Source organism: Bombina bombina, chromosome 5 (genome assembly GCF_027579735.1).
Source record: "Bombina bombina isolate aBomBom1 chromosome 5, aBomBom1.pri, whole genome shotgun sequence".
Taxonomy (NCBI): domain Eukaryota; kingdom Metazoa; phylum Chordata; class Amphibia; order Anura; family Bombinatoridae; genus Bombina; species Bombina bombina.
In genome coordinates this window covers 510990813-511013044 of record NC_069503.1, presented here as the reverse complement: position 1 = coordinate 511013044, position 22232 = coordinate 510990813, and the positions used below count along the sequence as shown (strand labels likewise).

The 22232-nt window shown below is 38.9% G+C and overlaps 1 protein-coding gene across 2 annotated transcripts in view; it reads right to left on the bottom strand.

Moving 5' to 3' along the window:
• VPS41 (VPS41 subunit of HOPS complex) overlaps positions 1-22232 on the bottom strand; it is an 809562-nt gene that overhangs the window by 130394 nt on the left and 656936 nt on the right. For both annotated transcript variants that reach the window (XM_053714423.1, XM_053714424.1), the window contains exon 18: positions 14953-15080. In XM_053714423.1, the coding sequence (XP_053570398.1) occupies positions 14953-15080 (128 nt within the window). The remainder of the gene's footprint in view (positions 1-14952; positions 15081-22232) is intronic.

Here is a 22232-nt window from a genome sequence, read left to right as displayed (position 1 = left end):
CGTGCTTGTGCACGATTCTCCCATAGGAAACAATGGGGCTGTTTGAGCTGAAAAACACCTGCAAAAAAGCCGCGTTCAGCTCCTAACGCAGCCCCATTGTTTGCTATGCGGTAACCCTTCCGACGTCTGCACTTAACACTCTAACATGTACCCCGAGTCTAAACACCCCTAACCTTACACTTATTAACCCCTAATCTGCCGCCCCCACTATCGCTGACCCCTGCATATTATTATTAACCCCTAATCTGCCGCTCCGTAAACCGCCGCTACTTACATTATCCCTATGTACCCCTAATCTGCTGCCCTAACATCGCCGACCCCTATATTATATTTATTAACCCCTAATCTGCCCCCCACAACGTCGCCTCCACCTGCCTACACTTATTAACCCCTAATCTGCCGACCGGACCGCACCGCTATTATAATAAAGTTATTAACCCCTAATCCGCCTCACTAACCCTATCATAAATAGTATTAACCCCTAATCTGCCCTCCCTAACATCGCCGACACCTAACTTCAATTATTAACCCCTAATCTGCCGACCGAATCTCGCCGCTATTCTAATAAATGTATTAACCCCTAAAGCTAAGTCTAACCCTAATACTAACACCCCCCTAAGTTAAATATAATTGAAATCTAACGAAATTAATTAACTCTTATTAAATAAATTATTCCTATTTAAAGCTAAATACTTACCTGTAAAATAAATCCTAATATAGCTACAATATAAATTATAATTATATTATAGCTATTTTAGGATTTATATTTATTTTACAGGTAACTTTGTATTTATTTTAACCAGGTACAATAGCTATTAAATAGTTAAGAACTATTTAATAGCTAAAATAGTTAAAATAATTACAAATTTACCTGTAAAAGAAATCCTAACCTAAGTTACAAATAAACCTAACACTAGACTATCAATAAATTAATTAAATAAACTACCTACAATTACCTACAATTAACCTAACACTACACTATCAATAAATTAATTAAATACAATTGCTACAAATAAATACAATTAAATAAACTAGCTAAAGTACAAAAAATAAAAAAGAACTAAGTTACAAAAAATAAAAAAATATTTACAAACATAAGAAAAATATTACAACAATTTTAAACTAATTACACCTACTCTAAGCCCCCTAATAAAATAACAAAGCCCCCCAAAATAAAAAAAATGCCCTACCCTATTCTAAATTACTACAGTTCAAAGCTCTTTTACCTTACCAGCCCTGAACAGGGCCCTTTGCGGGGCATGCCCCAAGAAATACAGCTCTTTTGCCTGTAAAAAAAAACATACAATACCCAAGCCCCCCAACATTACAACCCACCACCCACATACCCCTAATCTAACCCAAACCCCCCTTAAATAAACCTAACACTAAGCCCCTGAAGATCATCCTACCTTGTCTTCACCATACCAGGTTCACCGATCGGTCCAGAAGAGCTCCTCCGATGTCCTGATCCAAGCCCAAGCGGGGGGCTGAAGAGGTCCATGATCCGGCTGAAGTCTTCATCCAAGCGGGGCAGAAGAGTTCTTACATCCGATTGAAGTCTTCATCCAAGCGGCATCCATCCGGAGCGAAGCGGCAGCATCCTGAAGACCTCCACCGCGGAACATCCATCCTGGCCGATCAGCCAATCAGATTGAGCTTGCATTCTATTGGCTGTTCCGATCAGCCAATAGAATGCGAGCTCAATCTGATTGGCTGATTGGATCAGCCAATCGGATTGAACTTGATTCTGATTGGCTGATTCCATCAGCCAATCAGAATATTCCTACCTTAATTCCGATTGGCTGATAGAATCCTATCAGCCAATCGGAATTCGAGGGACGCCATCTTGGATGACGTCCCTTAAAGGAACCGTCATTCTGCAGTTGGATGTCGCCGGAAGAAGATGGGTCCGCGGTGGAGGTCTTCAGGATGGAGCCGGTCGTCATCGGATGAAGATAGAAGATGCCGCTTGGATCAAGATGGTTGCCGGTCCGCCTCTTCTTCCCGGATAGGATGAAGACTTTGGAGCCTCTTCTGGACCTCTTCAGGCACCGGATGATGGATCGCCAACCCCCGCTTGGGTTGGATGAAGATTTTGGAGCCAGGACGGATCGGTGATACCTGGTGAGGTGAAGACAAGGTAGGATGATCTTCAGGGGCTTAGTGTTAGGTTTATTTAAGGGGGGTTTGGGTTAGATTAGGGGTATGTGGGTGGTGGGTTGTAATGTTGGGGGGGGGGGGGTATTGTATGTTTTTTTTTTTACAGGCAAAAGAGCTGAACTTCTTGGGGCATGCCCCGCAAAGGGCCCTGTTCAGGGCTGGTAAGGTAAAAGAGCTTTTAACTTTAGTAATTTAGAATAGGGTAGGGCATTTTTTATTTTGGGGGGCTTTGTTGTTTTATTAGGGGGCTTAGAGTAGGTGTAATTAGTTTAAAATTGTTGTAATATTTTTCTTATGTTTGTAGATATTTTTTTATTTTTTGTAACTTAGTTCTTTTTTATTTTTTGTACTTTAGCAAGTTTATTTAATTGTATTTATTTGTAGGAATTGTATTTAATTAATTTATTGATAGTGTAGTGTTAGGTTAATTGTAGGTAGTTTATTTAATTAATTTATTGATAGTATAGTGTTAGTTTTAATTGTAACTTAGTTTAGGATTTCTTTTACAGGTAAATTTGTAATTATTTTAACTATTTTAGCTATTAAATAGTTCTTAACTATTTAATAGCTATAGTACCTGGTTAAAATAAATACAAAGTTACCTGTATAATAAATATAAATCCTAAAATAGCTATAATATAAATATAACTTATATTGTAGCTATATTAGGATTTATTTTACAGGTAAGTATTTAGCTTTAAATAGGAATAATTTATTTAATAAGAGTTAATTTATTTCGTTAGATTTAAATTATATTTAATTTAGGGGGGTGTTAGTGTTAGGGTTAGACTTAGCTTTAGGGGTTAATCCATTTATTAGAATAGCGGTGAGCTCCGGTCGGCAGATTAGGGGTTAATAATTGAAGTTAGGTGTCGGCGATGTTAGGGAGGGCAGATTAGGGGTTAATACTATTTATTATAGGGTTAGTGAGGCGGATTAGGGGTTAATAACTTTATTATAGTAGCGCTCAGGTCCGCTCGGCAGATTAGGGGTTAATAAGTGTAGGGAGGTGGAGGCGACGTTGTGGGGGGCAGATTAGGGGTTAATAAATATAATATAGGGGTCGGCGGTGTTAGGGGCAGCAGATTAGGGGTACATAGGGATAATGTAGCTGGCGGCGGCGTGCGGACGGCAGATTAGGGGTTAATAAGTGTAGGTAGCTGGCGGCGACGTTGTGGGGGGAAGATTAGGGGTTAATAAATATAATACAGGGGTCGGCGGTGTTAGGGGCAGCAGATTAGGGGTACATAAGGATAACGTAGGTGGCGGTCGGCAGATTAGGGGTTAAAAAAATTTAATCGAGTGGCGGCGATGTGGGGGGGACCTCGGTTTAGGGGTACATAGGTAGTTTATGGGTGTTAGTGTACTTTAGAGTACAGTAGTTAAGAGCTTTATGAACCGGCGTTAGCCCAGAAAGCTCTTAACTACTGACTTTTTTCCTGCGGCTGGAGTTTTGTCGTTAGATGTCTAACGCTCACTTCAGAAACGACTCTAAATACCGGAGTTAGGAAGATCCCATTGAAAAGATAGGATACGCAATTGAGGTAAGGGGATCTGCAGTATGGAAAAGTTGCGGCTGAAAAGTGAGCGTTAGACCCTATTTCGAGTGACTCTAAATACCGGCGGTAGCCTAAAACCAGCGTTAGGAGCCTCTAACGCTGGTTTTCACGGCTACCGCCAAACTCCAAATCTAGGTGTAAGAAAGTATGAAAGGAAAAGCAGGGTAAAAGAAGTGCAAACTGGTACTGCCACCAAGGGTGTTTTTTTTGTGAACTCTCACCATCATTAAAGAAATTAATCTATAAGGTAAACATAAATTTTGTTTTCTTTCATGAGATGGTGAGAGACTACAAGCCATCACATGTGGGATCCTATAACCAAGCTATGATGTCCACAAGACCACCATGAAACAGGGAGGGAAAAACAATTAAAGGGGCACTGTACCCAAAATTTTTCTTTCGTGATTCAGATTGAGCATGATATTTTAAGCAACTTTCTAATTTACTCCTATTATCAAATATTCTTCATTCTCTTGGTATCTTTATTTGAAATGCAAGAATGTAAGTTTAGATGCCGGCCCATTTTTGGTGAACAACCTGGGTTGTCCTTGCTGATTGGTGGATAAATTCACCCACCAATAAAAAAAGTGCTGTCCAGAGTACTGAAACCAAAAAAAAAGCTTAGATGCCTTCTTTTTCAAATAATGATAGCAAGAGAACGAAGAAAAAATGATAATAGGAGTAAATTAGAAAGTTGCTTAAAATTGCATGCTCTTTCTGAATTACAAAAGAAAAAATTTGGGTTCAGTGTCCCTTTAAGGCAGGTAGAGGTAGTAAACAGGTAGTGTGGCCGCAAGAACTTTCCTACCAAAAACAGCCTCAGTAGAGGAAAACGTGTCGAAATGGTAAAATTTGATAATGGTATGAATTGATAACCAAGTAGGTTCACATCTGTTTAATGGGAGCTTCATTTTTAAAATATAAAAAAATGACAATTTGAATCAATAAAGGGCTAAATAAATAAAAACTTGTTAAAGGGTGCTCACCACTCTAACGCAGTGAGAAATTGCAGTGTGTCATCAAAGAGGGTAAGGAGCAACAGAGCACAGTTTTAGAGGGAAAAACATAACTCCCTGAGGTCTGAAAAGAAGGAAGCTCAGAAACTTCTCAACGTCAGAAAACATCCCTATTATCTGAGAGTCTGTTGAGAATGAGGACCAGAGCTCTAGTATGTAGAAAATGCCAAAAATAAAATTTAAAGAGACAGTACCTCAATTTTACTGTAAATGTGTTAAAGTGCCCAAAAGTGCCTAAATCTGTATGTAACTATGTCTCCAGGTTATGTGAATCATGTATACATGTTAATACTAGTAGCCTGAGGGCTATGTAAGTGCAAGTACCAACTTACCTGTCAGCACTCACTCTAATGTGCTTCCAGTATAAGAGTCCATACTGTGTAGTATGCACTGATACAGGATCTAAGGAAGGAGTACTCCAATGAGGCCAACAGGAGGAGGCTGCAGGAGAAGTCCTAGTAACACCTATGGCAGGCAAGTGACAAATTCCCACAGGAAAATTACTCTCACTGGCAATGAACTCCTTCACACCCATCTGTCCTATTCCCTTATCTTTTTTTTGAGGGGAATAGTGGGTCTCAAATTCCCTTTCACTCGAAGTGTAGATCTGCACTTCAAGTTTCACCATCCTCCTTGCTGGAGACACAAAAAATGACTATGGAATTATGTGAAAGTGGGAGGGATTATATAGTGGGATATTTTGCCTCCTCCTGTAGGACTAGACTTTAATCCCAAATTTAAAGGCTTGTGGACTCTCCCCATCTTATGGAAGAAATAGGAGTTAATGATCTCTTCTGTGTATGTAGAAATGTGCCACAGTTACAGTAAGTTGTAGCTTTATCAATAAACAAAAATGATTGGACTGATCCTTGTTTTATATTTATTTTATATTTATATTGTGGGTAACACTTGCTTATTATATTATGGTAAACAGACCATTTCAGTCTTGGTGAGTATATTACCAATACAACATATTAAAAATTCTAATTTATCAAAAGTCCATACTTTAAAGGGACACTAAAGTCATTTTTTTATTTATGCATCAGACATTATTTACAAGATTGAAAAAGATTTGCATACAAAATAAATGTTTTCAAATTGTAATTTTGTTCCTCAAATGTGCATTGCTTTGCAGTTCCGAGGCACACCCCATGTGCCTCCTCTCCTGAATGCTGTTTATATTACTCCCTTACAGTGGCCAATTAGAGAGAGATATAAATAAGCTTCTGCACATAAAAACCAATCATTGTGCAGAATGTAGTTAGGATTCTACACTCAACAGAATTCACTCCACCCTCTCCGTGGGAAGTGGAGAAACACTAAAATTTTCAGTTAAATTACTAGAAAAACAGCAAAATAAATAAAGTGTACTGCAAAGTTTTGAACTATGTATAATTAAACATTTTATAAGGAATTACATTTGAGGTTTAATGTTCCTTTAATCACTTTTTCAGCACTTTTGGAATAGCTTTGGACCGTTGCTGACATTTTTAACACACAAAAGTCACACATTTATCAACACCTCTAACCTCTAGAAAAATTATGATTCACATTGTCATATAGACTTAAATGTCTTAATAGTTATATATAACCATCTTATAATGATATATGGACACACTCACTACTGTAAAAACTAGACTGTGGAAAAAAAAATTCCAAGGTCAAAACACTTTAAATAGAGTCAGAATTTCATGAAACCTGTAGATGAATAAATGGATATACTGAGATATGTCTATTGACACAAACATTTTCCCACCCAACGGAATTCCATATCAAGGAACAAAAAACCTTAAGACATGCCAAGGGTGTAACAGGACTGGATCAGTGACAAACCACAGGGTATAGCAGTGGTATGAGCAGCTCTAACAGAAGGTTTACTAAGAAAAAGTCACAATCTTCTTTTTCTCATCAGGACAAAACCTCAAACAAAACACTCTAGGCTGGAGCTGAGCTATAGCTCAGATTACTATACACCAAATATATTGAGAGGACTGAAGCGAGCAGGAAGATAAGTGTTGATACAGAGGAAGGGATCAAGAACCACAGATTTCTAAGATGTGTCTGCCTACTCTAAGTTGCACAAACCTATATACCCATCAGTCAAGCTTTAAAGGGATAAGGAACCTAAACATTTTATTTTGTGATTCAGACAGAGCATTCAATTTTTTTTTAAAAGTTACCAATTAAAGGGACAGTCTAGTCTAAACAAACTTTCATAATTCAGATAGGGCATGTAATATTAAACAATTTCCCAATTTACTTTTATCACCAATTTTGCTTTGTTCTCTTGGTATTCTTAGTTGAAAGCTTAACCTAGGAGGTTCATATGGAAATTTCTTAGACCTTGAAGGCCGCCTCTTAAGAATGCATTTTAACAGGTTTTTCACCACTAGAGGGTATTAGTTCATGTGTTTCATATAGATAACACTGTGCTCATGCACATGAAGTTGCCTGGGAGCTATCACTGATTGGCTAAACTGCAAGTCTGTCAAAAGAACTGAAATAAAGGGGGCAGTTTGCAGAGGCTTAGATACAAGATAATCACAGAGGTAAAAAGTATATTAATATAACTGTGTTGGTTATGCAAAACTGGGGAATGGGTAAAAAAGGGATTATTTATCTTTTAAAACAATAACAATTCTGGTGTAGACTGTCCCTTTAATTTTATTATCAAATTTGCTCTGTTCTTTTTTGAAGACATATCTAGGTAGGTGTCTGGAGCTCTTCATGGCAGGAAATAGTGCTGCCATCTAGTGCTCTTGTAAATGGATAACATCCTTGCAGAGCTGCTGCCATATAGTGCTCCAGACACGTGCACGCTCCTGAGCTTATGTCTTTAGTTTCTCTTGTTAAGTGTATCCAGTCCACGGATCATCCATTACTTATGGAATATATTCTCCTTCCCAACAGGAAGTTGCAAGAGTCCACCCACAGCAAAGCTGCTATATAGCTCCTCCCCTAACTGCCATACTCAGTCATTCTCTTGCAAGCCTCAACATAGATAGGAGGTCGTGAGAGTCTGTGGTTTTTTATACTTAGTTTATTCTTCAATCAAAAGTTTGTTATTTTTAAATGGCACCGGAGTGTGCTGTTTATCTCAGGCAGTATTTGGAAGAAGAATCTGCCTGCGTTTTTCTATGATGTTAGCAGACGTAACTAAGATCCATTTGCTGTTCTCACACATTCTGAGGAGTGAGGTACTTCAGAGGGGGAATGGCGTGCAGGTTTTCCTGCAGATAAGGTATGTGCAGTAAAATATTTTTCTAGGAATGGAATTGACTAAGAAAATACTGCTGATACCGAAGTAATGTAAGTAAAGCCTTAAATGCAGCGATAGCGACTGGTATCAGGCTTATTAATAGAGATATATACTCTTATAAAAATGTGTTTTAAAACGTTTGCTGGCATGTTTAATCGTTTTTTAACGTACATTGGTGATAACACTGTAATGTTGGTATAGCCTTAAATGCAGTAAAAGCGACTGGTATCAGGCTTATTAATAGAGATACATACTCTTGTAAAAATGTGTTTTAAAACGTTTGCTGGCATGTTTAATTGTTTTTTAACATATGTTTGGTGATAAAACTTATTGGGGCCTAAGTTTTTTCCACATGGCTGGCTTAAATTTTGCATAGAAACAGTTAACTGAAGCTTCCCACTGTTGTAATATGAGTGGGAAGGGCCTAATTTAGCGCTTTTTTGCGCAGTTAAAATTACAAAATGAATCATCCAGATTCCCTCAGCAGTCCCATGAATACTACAGGACATTTCTAAAGGGCTAAAAAGACTTCCAAAATCGTTTATAGGGAAGGTAATCCACAGCTCTGCTGTGGCAGTTTGTTGTGTCTGTTTTTAAAAACGTCTATGTCGTTTTTTTGATCTGTTTTTTGCATTAAGGGGTTAATCATCCATTTGCAAGTGGGTGCAATGCTCTGTTACCTTATTATATGTACTATAAAAATTTCGTTTGTTTTACTGCCTTTTTTCACTGTTTTTCAAATTTTGACAAAATTTGTTTCTCTTAAAGGCACAGTAACGTTTTATATATTTGCTTGTTAACTTGATTTAAAGTGTTTTCCAAGCTTACTAGTCTCATTATTAGTCTGTTCTAACATGTCTGACATAGAGGAAGCTCTGTGTTCATTATGTTTTAAAGCCATGGTGGAACCCATCTTAGAATGTGTACCAGATGTACTGATTTCATGTTAAACAATAAAGATCATTTGTTGTCTTTAAAAACATTATCACCAGAGGATTCTGTCGTGGGGGTAGTTATGCCGACTAACTCTCCCCACGTGTCAGACCTTTTGACTCCCGCTTTAGGGACTCACGCTCAAATGGCGCCAAGTACATCAAGGGCACCCATAGCGTTTATTTTACCAGGGGATTCTGTCGAGGGGAAAGTTATGCCGACTAACTCTCCCCACGTGTCAGACCCTTCGACTCCCGCTTCAGGGACTCACGCTCAAATGGCGCCAAGTACATCAAGGGCGTCCATAGCGTTTATTTTACAAGACATGGCAAAGGTGGTGAATAATACTCTGGCAGCAGTATTAGTCAGACTACCTGAAATTAAAGGAAAGCAGATAGCTCTGGGGGTAGATACAGAGCATACAGACGCTTTAAGAACCATGTATGATACTACCTCACAATATGCTTAGTCTGTGGGTGATTTTTTTTTTGACTCAGGGAAGATGATTTAACCTGATTCTGATATTTCTACATTTAAAATTTATGCTTGAGAACCTCCACTTGTTGCTCAGGGAGGCTTTGGCTGCCCTGAATGAATGTGTACTATCGCAGGGCCAGAGAAATTGTGTAGACTGGATAAATAATATGCAGTGCCGGTGTGTACTGATGTTTTTCCAATACCTAAAGAGGTTTATTAAAATTTTTTTAATAAGGAATGGGATAGACCAGGTGTGCCGTTCTCTTCCCCTCCTATTTTTTAGAAGAATGTTTTCTAATAGTTACGACCACACGGGACTTCTGGCAGACAGTTCCTAAGGTGGAGAGAAGAGTTTCTACTCTAGCTAGGTGTACCACTACCTCTGGCGAGGACAGTTGTGCTTTTTAGATCCAATGGATAAAAAATGTTTATTCAACAGGGTTTTATCCTGCAGCCCCTTGCATACATTGCTTCTGTCACTGCTGCTGCGGCGTTCTGGGTTGAGTCTCTTGATGAGGCTTTACAGTTAGCGACTCCATTGGATGAATATATTTGACAAGCTTATGCTAGCCAATTCCTTTGTTTTCTGATGCCTTTGTTCATTTGACTAGACTAACGGCTAAGAATTCTGTTTTTTACTATACTGGCGCGCAGAGCGCTATGGCTTATATCATGGTCAGCTGTCGTGACTTTAATAAATAAGCTACTTAACTTCCCTTCAAGGGGCAGACCCTATTCGGGCCTGGTTTGAAGGAGATTATTGCTTATATCACTGGAGGAAAAGGTCATGCCCTTCCTCAGCATAGGTCCAAATCAAGGGCCAAGAAAGGTCTAATTTTCGTGCCTTTTAAAACTTCAGGGCAGGTGTGGCATCCACTTCCTCTAAGGCAAAACAAGAGGGAATTTTTGCTCAGTCCAAGGCGGTCTGGAGACAATCGGACCTGGAACAAAGATAAGCAGGCCAAGGAGCCTGCTGCTGCCTCTAAGGCAGCATGAAGGAACGGACCCCTATCCGGTAACGGATCCTATAGGGGGCAGATTTTCATTCTTCGCCCAGGCGTGGGCAAGAGATGCCCAGGATCCCTAGGCATTGGAATTTATATCCCAGAGATATCTTCTGGATTTTCAAAGATTCCCCCCCAAAAAAGGGGAGATTTCGCCTTTCCAATTATCTGCAAACCAGATAAAGAAGGAGGCATTCTTACATTGTGTACGAGATCCATCCAGTTCCAAGAGAGGAACAGGGACAGAGTTTTTACTCAAATCTGTTTGTGGTTCCCAAGGAGAGGGAACCTTCAGACCTATTTTGGATCTAAAGATCTTAAACAAATTCCTCAGAATTCCGTCTTTTAAGATGGAAACTATTCGTACCATCTTAACTATGATCCAGGAGAGTCAATAGAGGGCTACAATGGATTTGAAGGATGTTTATCCTCACATTGTGATGCATAAAGATCACCATCGTTTTTCAGGTTTGCCTTTCTAGACAGGCATTACCAGTTTGTAGCTCTTTCCGTTGGGATATCTACAGCCCCAAGAATCTTTATGGAGGTTCTGGGGTCACTTTGGCGGTCCTTAGGCCGCGGGGCATAGAAGTGGCCCCTTATTTAGACGACACCCTGATACAGGCGTCAAACATCCAAATTGCCAAGTCTCATACGGACGTAGTACTGGCATTTCTGAGATCACATGGGTGGAAAGTGAACAAGGAAAGAGTTCTCTATCCCCAATCTCAAGGGTTTCCCTCTTAAGGACTCTGATAGATTCTGTAGAAATGAAAATTTACCTGACGGAGTCCAGGTTGTCAAAGTTTCTAAATTTCTGCCGTGTTTTTCATTCCATCCGCGCCCTTCGGTGGCTCAGTACATGAATGAAATCGGCTTAATGGTAGCGGCAAGGGACATAGTACCGTTTGCAAGTCTACATTTCAGACCGCTGCAACTATGCATGCTCAGTCAGAGGAACAGGGATTACACAGGTTTGTCCCCCTGTTAAACCTGGACCAAGAGACCAGAGATTCTCTGGTGACTATGTCGGGTCCATCTGTCCAAGGGTATGACCTTCCGCAAGTCAGATGGGACAATTGTTACAATAGATGCCAGCCTTTTAGGTTGGGATGCAGTCTGGAACTCCCTGAAGGCTCAGGGATAGTGGACTTAGGAGGAGACCCTCCTTCTAATAAATATTCTGGAACTGGGAGTGATATTCCATGCTCTTCAGACTTGGCCTCAGTTAGCAACTCTGAGGTACATCATATTCAGTCGGACAATATACACGACTGGGGTTTACATCAGCCATCAAGGGGGAACAGAAGTTCCCTAGCGATGTTAGAAGTCTTATAATAATTCACTGGACAGAGACTCACTCTTGTCTATCAGCTATCCATATCCCAGGTGTTGAGAACTGGGAGGTGGTTTTTCTAAGTCGTCAGACTTTTCTTCCGGGGGAGTGGGATTTCCTCCGGAGGTCAAGACCAAGCAGGAGAGGGCTTTGGTGTTTTTGTCAGCGCCTGCGTAGCCACGCAGGACCTGGTATGCAGATCTGGTGGACATGTCATCCTTTCCATCACAGTCTCTGCTTCTGAGACAGGTCCCTCTACCTCAGGGTCCTTTCAACCATCTAAATAGAATCAATCTGAGATGGACTGCCTGGAGACTGAACGCTTGATGTCATCAAAGCATGGCTTCTCAGAGTCAGTCATTGATACCTTAATACAGACATGAAAGCCTGTCTCTAGGAAAATTGAACATAGATATGGTGTAAATATCTGATTGTTATGAATCCAAGGGTTACTCATGGAGTAAAGTCTGGATTCCCAGGATATTATCTTTTCTCCAAGATGTTTTGGAGAAAAGGGTTGTCAGCTAATTCCTTAAAAGGGACAGATTTTTACTCTGTCTATTTTTTTGCACAATGGTCTGGCAGGTATTCTAGACGTTCAGGCATTTGGTCAGGCTTTGGTTAGATCCAAGCCTGTGTTTAAAACTGTTGCTCCACCATGGAGCTTAAACCTGGTTCTTAAGGTTCTTCAAGAAGTTCCGTTTGAACCTTTTTTGTTCCATAGATATCAATCTTTATCTTGGAAAGTTCCTTTTGGGTAGCTATTTCCTCGACTCGTAGAGTCTCCAAGTTATCTGTGTTACAATGTGATTCTCCTTATCTGGTCCTTCGTACGGATAAGGTAGTCCTGCGTACCAACCTGGGTTTTTTCCTAAGGTGGTATCTAACAAGAACATCACTCAAGAGATAGTTGTTCCATGCTTGTATCCTAATCCTTCCTCAAAGAAGGGACGTCTATTACACAATATTGGACGTGGTTTGTGCTTTAAAGTTTTACTTACAAGCTACTACAGTTTTCATCAAACGTTCACCTTGTTTGTTGTCTATTCTGGACAGAGGAGAGGTCAAAAGACTTCGGCAGCCTCTCTGTCTTTTTGGTTAAAAAGCATAATTCATTTAGCTTATGAGACTGCTGGACAGCAGCCTCCTGAAGGGATTACAGCTCATTCTACTAGAGCTGTGGTTTTCACTTGGGCCTTTTTTAAATGTGGCTTCTGTTGAACAGATTTACAAGTCGGAGTCTTGGTCTGCGCTTCATACTTTTTCAAATTTAACCAATTTGATACCTTGCTTCTTCGGAGGCTATTTTTGGGAGAAAGGGTTTCTTACAGGCAGTGGTAACTTCCGTTTAAGTACCTGCCTTGTCCCTCCCATCATCCGTGTACTTTAGCTTTGGTATTGGTATTCCATAAGTAATGGATGATCCGTGGACTGGATACACTTAACAAGAGAAAACATAATTTATGCTTACCTGATAAATTTATTTCTCTTGTAGTGTATCCAGTCCACGGCCCGCCCTGTCACTTTAAGGCAGGTAATTTTTTCATTTGAACTACAGTCACCACTGCACCCTATGGTTTTTCCTTTCTCTGCATGTTTTCGGTCGAATGACTGAGTATGGCAGTTAGGGGAGGAGCTATATAGCAGCTTTGCTGTGGGTGGACTCTTGCAACTTCCTGTTGGGAAGGAGAATATATTCCATAAGTAATGGATGATCCGTGGACTGGATACACTACAAGAGAAATAAATTTATCAGGTAAGCATAAATTATGTTTTTCAGCAAAATATGCCAAGAGAACTAAAAGAAAATTGATAATAGAAGTAAATTGGACAGTTGTTTAAAATTGTATGCTCTATCTGAATCATGAAAGAAAAATGTTAGATTTCATGGGTTTGATGTCCCTTTAATTATAGCCCTTTAAACCTATCATTTAGCAACCACAGAGTGATATATCCCACATTACAGTAACGGATAGGTCAAAATGAAAATCTGCATGGGCACATTTCAGTTTGCATTATGCTTCTATTAGCAAAAATGTTTCTAGTAAAAGTTATTACAGTTTTTCAGGGGCATACGCACATATGCTCTGACAGCTGTACACAGTATTCAAACACAATGCTCAGAGAGATGGCAGTGGTTTGTATTACGTCTGTGAATACTTCTCTTTGTGTCATAAAAGCCACTGCTGACTCTCTGGGCAGACGTGGTGTTTGAATACTGGTGTATGGTCTTCTCAGCATATGTGTGTATGCCGCTAAAAAGCAGAAATAAGTTTTACTAGAAGCATTTTTGCTAATGGAAATATATTACAAAAATGTTTCTATTTCAAATTAAAATGCTCCCATGCACATTTCAATTTAGACCTTTTTATCTATCCCTTTAAAGAGATGTTAAACAGTTTGTTTCATTGTTTGCACTAAGCAGTTGCTTATACTTCATAGAAAGCATTGCAATATGTATTATTCATCTATTTAAATTGAAAGTGAAGGTAAAGTTACCTTATTGTCGATGTATTATAGCATTCTGTTTGTCAAATCAATATGACTTTCATTCATCATATCATTGTGTATATATGAAGTTATTCATAAATGATCCACCAACTCAACCCGTTAATTTTTTTTGGGGGGTTTGTGTCGATCACGTTATTCTAGAAACCAATTGAAATTCTGGCCATTAGGCGGCCGTCAATCCACGTCATCCGCCCCTTAATTCATTTGCGCATGCGCGATTAAATTATTCTTCCAATCGGAATCCACGCTCGCTTAATTCATTTGCGCATGCGTATTTGTAACAGGAATTCCAATACTGAAAAAAGCATTGATGATTATCGCATTTGCAGATTAAAGAGAATTCGTCGAGCAGCGCATGCGCAGTTAGAAGCTGCATCGGGAGAGTGGGTGGGACTGCTCTATACGTCACTAAACTGAAAACCAGAAAATAGGGGTTGGGAGGAGTCACAAGCAAAACGGTAGGGATTTATAAAGATATATATTTTTTAAACTAGAGATGTAAGAAAAAAACTTAGCGATTGTGTTATATTAATATTAACAAATACAGTGCTCTGTTCTGTAAGTAAAAACTTTACCTTCACTTTAATTTATTTTTTACACTACATTTGGATAACATTATTGCAAAACTGCTGCCATATAGGGCTCAAGACACGTGCACTCTCCTGAGCTTATGCCCCTACCAATAAAATGTACTTACAATTCAGCCAGAGCCTTCAGCAATGTTCTGTTGTTTGGATCTTTGTTGAGGTGGCTTTTAAGCGCTTGAACTATAGTTTTGTTGTTGTAAAGGTCTCCTGGCCATTCTCTTATTAGTGTAGCAAAACCCTAGAAAACAAGACATTTCAGTTATAGTTCTATAATTCTATAAAAACATGCAGTGAAACATGATTAAAAGACAAGAATAATACAGCTAATATATATACATTATATAACATTTTACAAGCATTGGATTTGTGCTTTCTCCACACATAAAATAAGTGGCACCAAAAAATGTTTAGCAGCTGATGGGGTTCCTGATCTGTCCTGCTCGGGTCCAGCAGTTCTCTGCGACTCCTGAGAAAGACTTTACATACTTATTTATCCCCTTTGGATATTAGAAGTTAAACACATAGGCCTAGATTTAGAGTTTTGTCGGTAACGACCCGCGTAGCTAACGCTGGCTTTTTTCTCGCCGCACCTTTTAAATACCTCTGGTATTGAGAGTTCACAGAATGGCTGCGTTAGGCTCCAAAAAGGGAGCGTACAGGCATATTTACCGCCACTGCAACTCTCGATACCAGAGTTGCTTACAGACGCGGCCAGCTTCAAAAACGTGCTCGTGCACGATTCCCCCATAGAAAACAATGGGGCTGTTTGAGCTGAAAAAAACCTAACACCTGCAAAAAAGCCGCGTTCAGCTCCTAACACAGCCCCATTGTTTGCTATGGGGAAACACTTCCTACGTCTGCACCTAACACTCTAACATGTACCCCGAGTCTAAACACCCCTAACCTTACACTTATTAACCCCTAATCTGCCGCCCCCGCTATCGTTGACCCCTGCATATTTTTTTAACCCCTAATCTGCCGCTCCGTAAACCGCCGCTACTTACATTATCCCTATGTACCCCTAATCTGCTGCCCCTAACACCGCCGACCCCTATATTATATTTATTAACCCCTAATCTGCCCCCCACAACGTCGTCTCCACCTGCCTACACTTATTAACCCCTAATCTGCCGAGCGGACCGCACCGCTATTATAATAAAGTTATTAACCCCTAATCCGCCTCACTAACCCTATAATAAATAGTATTAACCCCTAATCTGCCCTCCCTAACATCGCCGACACCTAGCTTCAAACATTAACCCCTAATCTGCCGACTGGAGCTCACCGCTATTCTAATAAATGTATTAACCCCTAAAGCTAAGTCTAACCCTAACACTAACACCCCCCTAAATTAAATATAATTTAAATCTAACGAAATTAATTAACTCTTATTAAATAAATTATTCCTATTTAAAGCTAAATACTTACCTGTAAAATAAATCCTAATACAGCTAATATATAAATTATAATTATATTATAGCTATTTTAGGATTTATATTTATTTTACAGGTAACTTTGTATTTATTTTAACCAGGTACAATAGCTATTAAATAGTTAAGAACTATTTAATAGCTAAAATAGTTAAAATAATTACAAAATTACCTGTAAAATAAATCCTAACCTAAGTTACAATTAAACCTAACACTAGACTATCAATAAATTAATTAAATACAATACCTACAATTATCTACAATTAAACCTAACACTACACTATCAATAAATGAATTAAATACAATATCTACAAATAAATACAATTAAATAAACTAACTAAAGTACAAAAAATAAAAAAGAACTAAGTTACAAAAAAAACAATTTTAAACTAATTACACCTACTCTAAGCCCCCTAATAAAATAACAAAGACCCCAAAATAAAAAAATGCCCTACCCTATTCTAAATTACAAAAGTTCAAAGCTCTTTTACCTTACCAGCCCTGAACAGGGCCCTTTGCGGGGCATGCCCCAAGAAATTCAGCTCTTTTGCCTGTAAAAAAACACATACAATACCCCCCCCCCCACATTACAACCCACCACCCACATACCCCTAATCTAACCCAAACCCCCTTAAATAAACCTAACACTAAGCCCCTGAAGATCTTCCTACCTTATCTTCACCTCACCGGGTATCACCGATCCGTCCTGGCTCCAAAATCTTCATCCAAGCCCAAGCGGGGGCTAGACATCCATCATCCGACGGCTGAAGAAGTCCAGAAGAGGGTCCAAAGTCTTCATCCTATCCGGGAAGAAGAGTAGATCCGGACCGGCAACCATCTTCTTCCAAGCGGCATCTTCTATCTTCATCCAATGAGGACCGGCTCCATCGTGAAGACCTCCAGCGCGGACCCATCTTCTTCCGACGACGTCCAACTGAAGAATGACAGTTCCTTTAAGGGACGTCATCCAAGATGGCGTCCCTCGAATTCCGATTGGCTGATAGGATTCTATCAGCAAATCGGAATTAAGGTAGGAAAATTCTGATTGGCTGATGGAATCAGCCAATCAGAATCAAGTTCAATCCGATTGGCTGATCCAATCAGCCAATCAGATTGAGCTTGCATTCTATTAGCTGATCGGAACAGCCAACAGAATGCGAGCTCAATCTGATTGGCTGATTGGATCAGCCAATCGGATTGAACTTGATTCTGATTGGCTGATTCCATCAGCCAATCAGAATATTCCTACCTTAATTCCGATTGGCTGATAGAATCCTATCAGCCAATCGGAATTCGAGGGACGCCATCTTGAATGACGTCATTTAAAGGAACCGTCATTTGGCGAGTAGGCGTCGGGAGAAGAGGATGTTCTGCGTCGGCTGGAAGATGATGGCTCCCGAAGAAAGAAGATTGAAGATGCCGTTGATAGAAGACTTCAGCCGGATCATGGACCTCTTCAGCTCCCGCTTGGATGAAGACTTCAGCCGGATCATGGACATCTTCAGCCCCTCACTTGGGCTTGGATCAAGACATCGGAGGAGCTCTTCTGGATCGATCAGTGAACCTGGTATGGTGAAGATAAGGTAGGAAGATCTTCAGGGGCTTAGTGTTAGGTTTATTTAAGGGGGGTTTGGGTTAGATTAGGGGTATGTGGGTGGTGGGTTGTAATGTTGGGGGGGGGGGTATTGTATGTGTTTTTTTTACAGGCAAAAGAGCTGAATTCTTTGGGGCATGCTCCGCAAAGGGCCCTGTTCAGGGCTGGTAAGGTAAAAGAGCTTTGAACTTTTTTAATTTAGAATAGGGTAGGGCATTTTTTTATTTTGGGGGGCTTTGTTATTTTATTAGGGGCTTAGAGTAGGTGTAATTAGTTTAAAATTGTTGTAATATTTTTCTAATGTTTGTAAATATTTTTTTATTTTTTGTAACTTAGTTCTTTTTTATTTTTTGTACTTTAGTTAGTTTATTTCATTGTATTTATTTGTAGATATTGTATTTAATTCATTTATTGATAGTGTAGTGTTAGGTTTAATTGTAGATAATTGTAGGTATTTTAATTTAATTAATTTATTGATAGTGTAGTGTTAGGTTTAATTGTAGATAATTGTAGGTATTTTAATTTAATTAATTTATTGATAGTGTAGTGTTAGGTTTAATTGTAACTTAGGTTAGGATTTATTTTACTGGTAATTTTGTAATTATTTTAACTATTCTAGCTATTAAATAGTTCTTAACTATTTAATAGCTATTGTACCTGGTTAAAATAAATACAAAGTTACCTGTAAAATAAATATTAATCCTAAAATAGCTATAATATAATTATAATTTATATTGTAGCTATATTAGGGTTTATTTTACAGGTAAGTATTTAGATTTAAATAGGAATAATTTATTTAATAAGAGTTAATTTATTTCGTTAGAATAAAATTATATTTAATTTAGGGGGGTGTTAGGGTTAGGTTTAAAATTAGCTTTAGGGGTTAAAAAATTTATTAGAGTAGCGGTGAGCTCCGATCAGCAGATTAGGGGTTAATACTTGAAGTTAGGTGTCGGCGATGTTAGGGAGGGCAGATTAGGGGTTAATACTATTTATTATAGGGTTATTGAGGCGGGAGTGAGGCGGATTAGGGGTTAATAACTTTATTATAATAGCGGTGCGGTCCGCTCGGCAGATTAGGGGTTAATAAGTGTAGGCAGGTGGAGGCGACGTTGTGGGGGGCAGATTAGGGGTTAATAAATTTAATATAGGGGTCGGCGGTGTTAGGGGCAGCAGATTAGGGGTACATAGCTATAATGTAGCTGGCGGCGGCGTGCGGACGGCAGGTTAGGGGTTAATAAGTGTAGGTAGCTGGCGGCAACGTTGTGGGGGGCAGATTAAAGGTTAATAAATATAATATAGGGGTCGGCGGTGTTAGGGGCAGCAGATTAGGGGTACATAAGGATAACGTAGGTGGCGGTCGGCAGATTAGGGGTTAAAAAAATTTAATCGAGTGGCGGCGGTGTGGGGGGACCTCGGTTTAGGGGTACATAGGTAGTTTATGGGTGTTAGTGTACTTTAGAGCACAGTAGTTAAGAGCTTTATGAACCGGCGTTAGCCCAGAAAGCTCTTAACTACTGACTTTTTTCTGCGGCTGGAGTTTTGTCGTTAGAATTCTAACGCTCACTTCAGACACGACTCTAAATACCGGAGTTAGAAAGATCCCATTGAAAAGATAGGATACGCAATTGACGTAAGGGGATCTGCGGTATGGAAAAGTCGCGTCTGGAAAGTGAGCGTTAGACCCTTTCCTGACTGACTCCAAATACCGGCGGTAGCCTAAAACCAGCGTTAGGAGCCTCTAACGCTGGTTTTCACGGCTACCGCCAAACTCTAAATCTAGGCCATAGATTTTGAGGGGTAGTAGTACAAAAATGACATGCTCTAACGAATTATAGAGCATGCACCTAGAATGTCCCCTTAATGACATTTTAAATCATCTTTTATGTTTTTATTTTACATTTGAAAGGGACACAAAATGGCAAAAAGAAAATGTGTGTAATATGTTAGAGTGGAATATATTTATCTGTAAAGGGATTAAACCCATAGTTAAAGTCAGCTCCAGAGTAACAATGCAGTACTGGGTAGTTGAACACATCTACTAAGGCTGATTACAAGAAACAAATGTGTTTAGACACCTGTCGCCTGCTAGCTTCTAGTAGTGTGCTGAGGATATGTACATAGGCTTGTCAACAAAAGGATGCAATAAGAACAAAGACAATTTGATAATATAAGCTAATTTAAAAGTGTCTTAAAATTGCATGCTCTATCTGAGATTGTAACTTTAACACTTTTGCTGTATTGGAAGGCAGTAATACACTCTAAGTAATGTATTGCCTTATTGTTTGACTGTCAAGGCATCCAAGACTTTTTGCATTATATGTTAAAGGGACACTGAACCCAAATTTTTCTTTAATGATTTAGATAGAGCATGCAATTTTAAGCAACTTTCTAATTTACTCCTATTATCAATTTTTCTTCATTCTCTTGCTATCTTTATTTGTAAAAGAAGGACTCTAAGCTAAGGAGCCAGCAAATTTTTGGTTCAGTACCATAGACAGCACTTGTTTATTGGTGCTGTCCAATCAGCAAGGACAACCCAGTTTGTTCACTAAAAATGGGCCGGCATCTAAACTTACATTTTTGCATTTCAAATAAACATACCAAGAGAATAAAGAAAATTTGATAATAGGAGTAAATTAGAAAGTTGCTTAAAATTGCCTGCTCTATCGGAATCACAAAAGAAAAAATCTAGGTTCAATGTCCCTTTAAGCTATAAAAATTGGGCCAACTCCTAAGCTTTACAATCCTGCTGGGTTTTTTTAAATAAAAATGGGTTTAGTGTCCCTTTAATGATACACATACAATTAGACACAATGTAACATATGGTCACTAGAGTGATTTTTACCTTACATATTTCAATCTGTTGCTTTACACTGAAATGATAGAAATTGCTTATAATAATCCCATTTTACAGTACTTTCATAAACCCCATAGCCCGAAGATTCTAATTCTCTCCTATTTCTGTGTGGAAACTAACAGTAGTGCAGAATATCTCCAAACAATGGAAATGTGTCATGGGTTTTACAGCTGTGTATAAATCAAAGCTTGAATCCAGATTTTTTTACATTGCTGTAAGATTTGTAGCTGAACTTAGAAGTCCCAATTATGCAGTCTCCATTGAAAGATGCATCTGGTAAATTAACAAACAGACTACTGAAGGATATGCCAAAATTAGCTTGTTTTTCAGCAAATCCTTCATACCCAGGTTGCTATTTAAAGCCATTTTGCACTTCCTACTTGAAACAGAAAAATACTTCAACTACTGATTATGCTAGAATATGATATGGTACTTGACAGCTTGTGACTTGGGGTAACCCATTTGGATTCCTCATGCCTTATCCATATGTGTGGGTGCCTTTATTCTTCCTGATCCAGCCCAAATAGACCTACCAGCTTTGCATAATTCATTCCTGCAGGCTTGCTCTCATTACATGACCAACAATGAGATATAAACTAAAAATAGTGGTTTTGAATCAAAGGGACAGCCAAGTTAGGAACAAAAATATTCAAATAATAGATTGATTGCTGCTAATAATATATCATACGTCTCTAACTATATTATGCATTTGTATTTTTATATACTGTTTTTTTAAAGGGACAGTAAAGTCATAATTAGACATCAATGATCTAGACAGAGCATAATATTTTAAAGAACTTTCCAATTTACTTCTATTATTTAATTTTCTTCCTTCTCTCGTTATCCTTTGCTGAAAGGTTTATCTAGGAAAGCTCAGGAGCAGCAAAGAACCTAGGTTCTAGCTGCTGATTGGTGGCTGCATATATACAACGATTGCCATTGGCTCACCCATGTGTTCAGTTAGAAACTGGTAGTACATTGCTGCTCCTTCAACAAATGATACCAAGAGAATGAAACATTTGATAATAGAAGTAAACTGGAAAGTTGTTTAAAATTGCATGTTCAACCTAAATCATGAAAGAAAAATGTTGGGGTTCATGCCCCTTTAATATGCAAAACTGCACATGCATGCAAGCTTCCTTCCAAACTTTCACAGGACACCGTAAACAGTGGATCACAAACCTGTGTCCCATGACATGTGCGGCAGCTTCGTAAACACAGAAGAGAACATCATTTGGGACAGGTGGCTGTTTTCAGTTAAAGGGACACTAAACCCAATTTTTTTCTTTCATGATTCAGATAGAGCATGCAATTTTAAGCAACTTTCTAATTTACTCCTATTATCAAATTTTCTTTGTTCTCTTGCTATCTTTATTTAAAAAGCAGGAATGTGATGCATAGGAGCCGGCCCATTTTTGGTTGAGAACCTGGGTTATGCTTGCTTATTGGTAGGTAAATGTTAGCCTCTAATAAGAGAGCGCTATCCATGGTGCTGAACCTAAAATG